Source organism: Triturus cristatus, chromosome 1_2 (genome assembly GCF_964204655.1).
Source record: "Triturus cristatus chromosome 1_2, aTriCri1.1, whole genome shotgun sequence".
Classification (NCBI taxonomy): Eukaryota; Metazoa; Chordata; class Amphibia; order Caudata; family Salamandridae; genus Triturus; species Triturus cristatus.
In genome coordinates, this window is record NC_140580.1 from 982,248,199 (window position 1) to 982,258,445 (window position 10,247).

Here is a 10,247-nt window from a genome sequence, read left to right on the forward strand (position 1 = left end):
CGGAGGGTTTTAAAGCTGTGGATGTTAATGTTAGTGTATTTCACAATCTTAGTACTGTACTGTAATATGTACTAACTACTTTTGTGCAGCGCTGGCATATCGCATTCTGGGCACCTCCGCGCGCTTGGCGCGGACCTCTTCTACAGCCATGAAAGCGCTAGCCCTCCATGCTTATATTTTAATACATTCCTCCATGAACGTGTTCTGAACCCCACTGGCGTGTGTTCTGCGTCTTTAGTTATCGGTTAGGAACATATGTGTATTTCGTGAGATTTGCGACAAAAGCTTACTGTTTTACTTAAGCGATGCTACCAGGAGAGTGAGCAATAAACGTACTTTGAGGTGACACTAAGCACCCTCTTTGTAACCAAAATTTACATTACAGAATGCTCCTTTTTTAAATTTTATTTTTTCAAGAGTTGTCTGGGTGCGTTATGTAGACATATGTTTATTTAGTAAAGTTGCACTGATTGCCGAAATGTGCTGTAGCGAACCTCCTGCCTTAACTCCTGAGTAGAGGAATTCTCACACGGCCCCTAAAGCTGTCTTGACCACGCCCCCTGCCGGAATGTCCGTACGTTCCATTGCCAGAGTTCGAAAGTTTCACCCATCCCCCCCACCCCCGTGGGAGCGTTCCATTGCTGTCTCCGCCCGCCTGGATCTCTGCCCAATGAGCGGCGCCGCTGCCGGAGGCCCGGGAAGGGACGTCACGGGCCGGCCATTGTTATGCAAATAAAAGGAACGCCTGAAAAGGAGCCGCACAGAGCCCAACCCGAGCGAACGTCGGAGACGGGACTGTGCAGACAAGTGCCGGGGCTTGGTGGCAGTGCAGGCGGGACGTGGGGTCCCTGTAAAGCCTTGGAACGCGTGCAACTCGATCACTGCAAAATCTATATCTGCATCGAGCCTCGCTCCACATTTTTAAGTGCTCTCTGCAGCCTGAGCCCCCAGGACTTGCTTGAGGGGGTCTCTGCGCAGTGTGGATCTCCACAGCTGCATTCTGCAGAAGCCGAAGGATCATTTATTTTTGGACAAGTTGGATCAGAATCTCTGTAAACTCACTATCTGGCAGAGCGGTGGAAGATCTTGCACGCCCTTTCTGCAGGTTGGAGCCCTGCTGGGCCCGGAGATCCGCGTAACCCCCTCTCTAAACCAGCCGGGTCCATTGCATGCCTTTGTGTGGCCCCCACAGCCCGTGCATAGCCGATGGTGTGACTCCCAGGATCTTGCTACGTTGAGCACGAGGCGATCCCTTCCTCGGTGCTTGTCCATCCGTGCAGACGAAGGGGCTGTAAACAGGTTCTGAAGCAGGGGAAAAGGAAGGTGCGTCTGGGCGAGCTAAAGGACCCGAAGCCAGCCCGGGCGCAGACAAGCCATCGCACTGCAGGGGACGAGAGCTGATCCTGTAACGTGAGACTGCTGTGGAATCGCACACACCCTAGAGGCCTGCAGAGGGCTGCATGGGGAGGTGGTCCTTGCACATCCCTTAACCCGGGGAGTAGGGGCCTTGGATCAGCGCCGGGAGCCCTACTGGTGGAATCCCCCCCTCCTGGGAGTACCCTCTACTCCTTCCACGGACATCTGGAAGAAAGTCCCGCTGCTGATCCCACTCCTGTGTCTCCAGAGACACCGAGAAGCTCATCGGAGTGACACCTGGTGACCGTCGCCTGTGGCCCCAAGAAGCCTTTGCCGTACGCTTGTGGCACTGCCCTTTGGGGTCCTGTGGCGGGTCGCCCCAGGATCTGGTGTCTGGAAGCCCCCTTCTGTCTTACCCCGGATCCATTGCATGATCTTTCTCCCCGAGCCCCCAGCCATGAGCCAGGCCGAGATGTCCACCTGCTCGGCCCCCCAACCCCAGCGCATCTTCCAGGAGGCGGTGCGCAACGGCAACACGCAGGAGCTGCAAAGCCTGCTGCAGAACATGACCAACTGCGAGTTCAACGTCAACTCGTTCGGGCCCGAGGGCCAGACTGCGCTGCACCAGTCTGTCATCGACGGCAACCTGGAGCTGGTGAAGCTCCTGGTGAAATTCGGAGCCGACATTCGACTGGCCAACCGCGACGGCTGGAGCGCGCTGCACATCGCCGCCTTCGGGGGGCACCAGGACATCGTGCTTTACCTCATCACCAAGGCCAAGTACTCGTCCAGCAGCCGGTGAGACGCAGCCCTGGCCCATCCTGGCTGCCCTCGTGCGCAGGGCACTGCTCACTAGTTTCGAACTCTTGGGCGTCGAATCACGTCAAGTGTCTATCCTCCTCCTAGCAGGGCACGGACGGTGGGATTCCGGAGTGGCAAGTGTCCAGCCCTCACTGTGGAGAAGTTCAGGATAACGAGGTGACCCCAGGACTTGGGCCGAGATGGCCCCTGCAAAGTGTACTTTGTGTGCCTGCTGACTGCCTACGCGGCCTGGACTGGGACTATGTGCCTCTCTTGCACAGGTAGCGGCCTCGCTGGCACATCGCACCTCTTCGGGTTGGAAGGTCCTCACTTGTGTGGGGCAGAGGGATCGCGAGCTTCCCGGGCCGACCTGTTCCTTTTAAGCCATCGGCCTGCCCGGGAAGCCCACGTCCTTCCTGTGGTCTCACGTGACTGCTTCCGAGTGAGGGCGCCCCGGTGCTCTCGTCTGCCAGTGTGTTGGTGCACCTTGTGTTTTTTTTCGTCTCCCGCTGGCTTTCCCAATGGTATCTAAAGTAAAGGGAGGTCTTGATTGCACGCATGTGAGGGGCAGTGCCTTTTTTTAAGCCTACACAGTGAAAAGTCGACCTGTAAGGTCTCGTATGTATATTGACTCAGATGTTCCTGCCAGACAACTGCTTTCCCAGTATGTGCCTAATTGCAGTCCCTGAACTTTAATTAATCGTGAAAGTGATCGCTGTGCAATGAATGTGTCCTCTTTCCCCCATAATTTTTTTTTTTTTTTTTTTTTGCACGTATCTCTTCTATTACAGTTTGGCAAGTAGAATTTTGCCACGGGCTGCTACGCGCACTCCCTGTCCAACACATAATTGAATTCACGTGGGCTCAGTGTACACTATCAACATCTCTTTGTGTAGGCTTAATGAAATGCACTCCTGTCTGGTATAGATTTTGTTTTTTAATATATAGAAAATATATATATATAAATATTTTTGAAATGTAAAAGCTGCTTAGGTCTCCATATTTTCATAAAAAGGAAAGTGTGGGGGCCACAAAGATTACTGAGAAACTATGTAACCTGCTTTTCAAGGTTTTTTGTCTATTTGGGAGTTTTCATTGTCTGTTTTATTATTCTTCCCTTTTATACCATCTACCTCGACTCTCCACCAGTATTTCACAGTCTCGCGTATATTAACCCTTATTTCCATTTACTCCTGTCAGCGTTATAGCGCAGATGCCATATTCTGTGTAGAGTTTCTTCGGAATGAGGTATTGCTCAGCAGGTCCCGTTTTTCCTTGCCTCCCTCAACGGATTTCGATTTAACATTTCAACTGCCCTGACTTGGTAGTTCCTTTATCCGCCTTCTTGCCCCTCTGATTATACTCTCTCTCTCTCTCTCTCTCTCTCTCTCTCTCTCTTCTCCCCCCCCCCCCCCCCCACACACACACACACACACACACACCCCTTTTGCAACGTGTACTCTCTAAAACCAATCTCGCGCTATTGTCATATGCGAACCCCTTGGACCCTCACCACCATCGTGTTTTTTTTTCATTTTCTCTCCTTGAGTCTTGCATTTCAGTACACTTTATGACTTGTTTTGGACCAAGGCATCTTTAACAAAACCCTAGGAAACGCGCATAATTGGAGCTGTAAACCACTCCGATTGTTCAGAAATGTGTGTGGTTTGTTTGCATCAAAGTACCCGAGCGCCCTCTTCTGCCGGGAATGAAGGTTGCAAGCTTTTTCAAATATACCGGGTTGCTTGCAGATTATAGAAAAACCCTTTCTTTCCAAGCTTCTAGAGACACTCATGAACAGTGTACTTGGGGTGGTGATGTTCCTGCAACATGTGTTCTTTCGTCTTCGTTCTGGCAGTTACAGCCCCAATTCCAAGTCAACCGGAGTTCCGAGAATACGTCTTTGTATCAGTGTCTCACTGAAATCATTGCCACACCTCCCCCCCCCCCTAGCGTTTACCATGTAAAATATAAGTTGCCTAATGTTTTAAAACTGTAAAGCTATTTATCGTGTATGTATATAATTATGACGAAACCTTGTTGAGATGTGTTGTGAGTGCTCTGGGGATGGTAAGTGGAGAATCGTACAATTCAAATGGCAGACTTCTTTAAACTAAACAAACACTCGATTCCGCAATATTTTCGTATTAGTTCCAGGTGCTCCCTTTTTTTTAAATTTTTTTTTTTTTTTTTTTTTTTTTTAACGCCCCCAACCTTTCTTCCCCCCCCCCCCCCCCCCCAGTAAGCGGCAGGTTTATTTGCTGGGGCGACGTGGCTGAGACAGAAGCCATGCACTAAAGTGGATAACTCCGCGTGATGCCATCAGCCTGTCGGTATTAATGAAGTCCTAGATTGCACTCTATCCAGTGCCAGAGGACGGTATTTTGCCCCATGGGTCAGTGCAGACCAGTATTTATGACCAGAACATGCATTCGCGGGATTCCCTGCCTAGGCCGGGTATAGGTTCTTTTTAAGAGGGTTGCACAGATTTAGAAGACCATGTCATAATATTTATGACATACTTTGAAATTTGTTTATTTCGGGGTTGGGTGCTCCCATAAAAGGTCTCTTTCGATTTTCTGCACGTCAGGGAGCCTGATTTTTATTTTTTTAGAACCGTTTATTGGAAATAATCACACGTACTGTCATTGTGGTTTCTGAAACAGAACCACAGATGTCTCTTTTTTCACTTAAAGCAGGAACAGACTTCGAAAGTTTATAAAATGCCCTGCCTCCTTGCCCCTCTCTAATTTGGACAATAATTGTTCCGGGGAGGGAGTCCTAGGAGAATTGGGATGCTGTAAATAAGTTGGATGTGGGGGTGCTGCCCTTTACAATCTATTTGAAAGTGATGCCTTATTTGCCTCAACGTTGCAAATGTTGCCTTACACGCAGCCCTGAAAAAAAAAACAGTTCTATCTTCTAAATACCTTGTTTAAAAAAAGTTATTTAGTTTTGACCATATTTGAAATAACTGGCCTGGAATTTACATTAAACTTTCGCGCTAGAATGGGTTAAATAAGATAAACTCACTGGTTTTCTGTCATCAGTCGACCATAATTTGGACCACCTGCTTTTCTATTTAGAACATTTTTTCATCTTTTGAGAAGTCTTTTTCGATTCGTTCAGCGGGGAAAGAATAGTTTAACGCGAAGCACGGTCTGCTCCGGACACGCAGGAGTGGGGTGTATTTGTGGAACTCCTTTCTAGATGCGGACATCTTTTTTTTAATTATGTTAATTAATGTTTAAGAATGTTTAGGCTTATATTGAAGCTGTATGTAAGTCAATATATGATTGTTTCTAACTGGATAAAAAAAAAGTCTGTACAATACAGCGTATTTTTGGAGTGTAAGATAATAGACCTGTAGACCCAAAAGTGAAGAGTTTATGAATAAATTTTTCATTGATCGTTTTTATAAAAAAAAAAAAAGTTTGTTTTCTTGTCTTGGTGGTCTTGCAGCGTGTGTCATGTTGAGCCCTTTGGGGTTCAGGACTTAAATGAGCTGTGGGTATGGATGAGCGAAAGGGGGGGGGGGGGGGGGGAGGTGGGTGTTTGCATAAGAGGGTATTTTTTGGGAGGGGGGGGGGTCTCCAAATGAAGGGGCGCACTTCCTAGTTCTGATCTGGGCAGGGCCGTTTCTAGATGTTTTGCCGCCCTAGGCGAGAATTGAAAAATGCCGCCCCTCCCTTTTACTACCATCACTCGCCCACTTACCTAGCTACACTAAAAAAAAGATTCGGTCATCTGCACATTACATGATGTGCTTTGAAGGAGACATTAACCTTCAATACTACTTTTATTCAGATCTGGGACTACACAAAACAGAGATCTCTCCAACAATGCATCTCTCCTTCTGAAGTTCATGGACTCCTCACTAGTGTGTCGCGCCCTCCCTTCAGAGCTCCCTACTCTGCACCTCTCACCCCTCCACTGGTTTTATTAACTCTCCCTGAGAATATCACCTATTGTTCCAGTGTTCTTCGTTCCATTGCGTTTCTCCTCTTCCTCTGCCTCTTCCCCCTACTCTCTCTGCAGTTCTCAATTGTCCCTCTCCCTCCAGCACTCCGTGTTGTTCTAAACCACCCCCCTGCCCCGTCCCTATTCAAAAGGTCCTGTCCTTCTTGTCTCACCAGCTCGCATCTCTTCACAGGCCCTGCACTCCTGATACTTCCTATCATACCACCTTCTCCCTCAATGATTCCCGCCTCGCCTCTTTCATCTCTGCTCTTGGTGTCTTTCATCTCCACTGACTTTATAGCACTCAATATTCCCCCTTTTTTAACCCATGCCTCCCCGTCACCTTTCATCACTTCCTGATATCAGTGGTCCTCACATTTCACCTTAATTCAACACTTACCCCTCCCCCCGCTTCTCTGATATACTCCTTTCTGCAGAGCTCACTGCTTCTCTCAGTGGTGGCATGGGGAACCACCCCTCCTACTCCAGCAGCTTAAGCAGGGGCAGCATTGACCCCATAGACTGGCAAACTGGTCCCCTCTTTAAAAGTGAATGCGTTGTTTGTGGTCCTCTTCTGCCTGCCATCACGGATGGATGGATGGAAAAACTATGGCTGAATGGAGCAAGAGATTAGTGTATGGAAAGGTGAAGGGGGTGGATGGATGAGTGGAAAGCTCGGTGTGATTAGAGGTAAGTTTCAAGTGGGGGGGTCTTTTAATTCTCTAACTACTCACTTGTGTCCCTTCCTTCAGCACGCCTGCCCTCCATTCACCAGTTCCTGCTCACCCTTTCTTTCTTGCCTGCCCTCCCCCACTAGCCTCTCTTCTCCCTGTTTCTGTGCGTGCCTTACCTCCCTTCAGTGGTTCCTGCTCACACCCTGATTCTTTTGTGTTGCATTGCCCTTCCTTGCTTCCCTAATACACCAGATGTCCCTGGTTCTTGCGTGGTCTGCTCTCTTCCACTCACCCCTCATTAGCAGTTCCTGATTTCTCGTCTTTCTCATCAGCTCTCACCCCCTTTCTCGTCTGCCACCACCTCGAGGCTCGAGCCCCGCTGCCTCTCCTACATGCACCTACAAATCATTCTCCACTTGCTGCTGCCCTAGTCCGCTCATTTAGACCCCACACATCCTCTCCTGCCTACTACTAGTGCCTTCGCAAGGGTGCCATATATAACAGGCCCTCCTGCGAGGCGCGAGCAAGGAAAACAGCCCCCGTGTAGTAAAAAATAAGAGCTTTATTTGGGCCCTTCCGTGTGTCGGTGCCACTGCACCCTTGAAAGCTAGGCCTTTGCTGCCCATTTCAGCGCCCCTTCCCTCTACCTCTGTCACTGCGACGCTGTGCTTTCTCTGCCTTCTCGGCCTCCGAGGGGAAAGGAGCTCCGTCGCTGGAAGGGCGGTGGGTCCACGGGTCTGTCACCTCGTGGACTGCCGGGGCAGATAAAGGCAGGGCGGGTCTAGAGGGTCACGGGAAGGGCAGGCCATGGCGGAGCCGTGTTTCGTGGGGGCGCAGCGGATGGAGGTGCTTCTGGTGGAGGTGGACGGGAGGGCGAGGGCTGCGAGGCGGGAGCATCCCCGCGCGGGGCTGGGTTCGCGGCGGGACACATTAACTACAGTGGGAGCTCAACGCGGAAGCACAGGAGGCTTGCGGAAGCACAGGAGGGCTGGGGAGGGGGCTGGGGGAAATGCCCGGAGCAGGGAGAGGGTGGGCAAGAAAAGGCAGCAGCAAGTGCTGCGGAGAGATGGGGGCTGACAGAAAAGGGATGAGCAGGGGATGCGAGCAGCCCAGCAAAGAAACTCTTCACAAGTAACTGGCGCAGGTGGGGGGCGATGGGTTAGGGGGGAGGTGAATGGCCCCATTCCATGAAAGTGTGGGGAGCACTGAGTGAGAGAAGAGTGAGCAGCAGATAATGCGTGAACATTGGGAGGAAGTTGCGACTAGCAGAAAGCGGAGTGAGAAGGTGTATACACTGATACCACCGGCCCGCTCCACACACCACTATGCTAGGGTGCGCAGCATTTAAAAGCAGGTGCGCTTGCACAGTCACTCACATACGGGTGCTGCTGCCTTCAAATTAAAAAATGTTTCGCCCTTTTGCCGCCCTAGCCCTTTTGCCGCCCTAGGCGGACGCCTAGTCTTGCCTAATGGTAGAAACGGCCCTGGATCTGGGCCGAAATCCCTGTGCGTGACTTGCTAGCAAAACGTGAGGCGCTTAGAAGCTGGTTCACGACAAGACTGGGAGTAATAAGCGAGTGAGCTGGCACGTGTTCTGTATTTTTGGGGCCCCTGAAGGGTGAGATTGAAGCAGTGCGATAAAGAATTCTCATGACTGTCGTAGGGGCGAGCAGCGGTCTTACCCGGTCCGCTCTGACTCTTTCTGAGGTGGGTCTGCGCTCCCACCACGGGCCTCACAGACCACATCACTATAGAGTCACCTCACGTACACAAACGTCAGTATCGGCAGCAAACTGTCACTAGCGTCTCTCGCCACAAAACGTCAGAGCGCTCCGAACCGGGGGCAGTGATGCAGTAGTGCCCGCTGCGTGGAGCGCACCCCAGGAGAGCGATGTACGTGAGCGGTAGCACATAGGCGTGGGCACTCTATACCAAGGTGGAGCTTTCCACTGAGCCACAATGGGGCAGTTGTGCGCACCTCTGAAGAGGTTGTGGCTAGGAGCGCAGTAAGGATTTTTCTGGGATAGTATACAACATGTTATGAAGTAAAAACACGAGCAAACACCTGAGGGGGCTTGGAATGACGTTGAACCTGTAACCTAGACTCGATGAGGCGTCTTCACTGTGAACGTTCCGTCCGGCCCCCCCCATCTTTTACCCTCGCGGCCTTGCGTCTTCACTATTCAGAACGCTGCAGACCCCTCTACTGGCACCGACTGAGCCATTGGTAGGGGGGGCGGTGCGTGTGCCGGGATAGATGGGAGGGGCGCGTAGCGCTGGACCCACCGCGCCGGATGTCGCTAATCGCTATTCGCAGTCTAGCAGTGAATCGGTGCGTGGTCTCCGACTCCATGCAACAGTTGGGACTCCGAGTTAGCCAAGACGTGGGGGTGGAAGGGTCATGCCAGAGGAGGTTACACCCCATCCGTCCACGTTTGATACCATCATTAGTCAAACTCGCTATTAAACATGGTGGGCGAATCTGTGGTTGTGCAGGAGGGTCACCCCCCTCCTTAGATTAAGTTTTATATAGCGCAACAACTACCAACTGGGGGGTTTCCAGGCACTTTGACAACAGACAAGAGTTCTCCTGACCCACTAACTCTGAACCCCCACACACTTTGCATGAGTGCTCCCTCATAGTCTATGGCGCCCCCTTGCTGGGGGGGGGGGGGGGGGGCGGGCGGGCAGTGGGCTCAGGCAGAGGGCCCCCCCTCCACCACGTGATGTCTCAGGCGCGCCCCGGAACCCTGGATGGGAGGAAGTTGGAACGTGGCGGGGCCCTGCCGGAGTGGAATGCAGTATTTCAGGTTCGGGCCGCGCACAGGCCCTGTGGTTGGACTCGTAGGTGCGGCTTGCGAGGCACAAGGAGTCCTGTACACGACTTCCGGAGCCTCTTCCCAGCGCTTAATAAAGTACATACATGAAAACCGATCTAATGGCTAGGCTGTGAGAGTGCCGGCTGGCACCTCGAAGAGGGTAGGGGAGGGGGAATCTAGGGACTCTAGGCTCCCCGTGGGGCTCAGTTTATCGTGGAGGCTTTGCAGGTCTTGTTGTGCGCCCTTGGGGGTGGTCTATCTCGGTCCAGTGCAGCAGACGCAGGAAGGGGCTCGGCTGCGCTGTGCGCGCGCACTTGTGCGCCCTGGCTGATCCCGCTGGTGGTGGCCCATCAGGCCAGAGCACCTGGTGCGGGAAGGCGTTCGGCGGCCCTTTGCGCACACGCTCGTGGGTTCTTGTTGGTCGCCTTGGTGGCCCGCCTCCGTCCAGTGCACCATGCGCAGGAAGGTGTTCGGCTGCGCTTTGCTCTGGTTCCATGGTGGTCCATCTCGGTCCCGTGCACCAGGCGCAGGGAGATGTTCGGTTGCGCACACGCTTGTGGGCCCCGTTCGTTGCTGGTCCAGCTGGCGGACCATCTGTCCAGTGCACCAGGAGGGTGTTCGGCTGCGCTGTGCACCA

At 52.1% G+C, this 10,247-nt stretch overlaps 1 protein-coding gene across 1 annotated transcript; it reads left to right on the forward strand.

Moving 5' to 3' along the window:
- Positions 1-753: 753 nt before the first annotated feature.
- Positions 754-2,712, forward strand: NRARP (NOTCH regulated ankyrin repeat protein). Its single transcript, XM_085610819.1, has one exon. The coding sequence runs from the start codon at positions 1,787-1,789 to the stop codon at positions 2,156-2,158; it is 372 nt and encodes a 123-aa protein (XP_085466945.1). The 5' UTR covers positions 754-1,786; the 3' UTR covers positions 2,159-2,712.
- Positions 2,713-10,247: the final 7,535 nt, after the last annotated feature.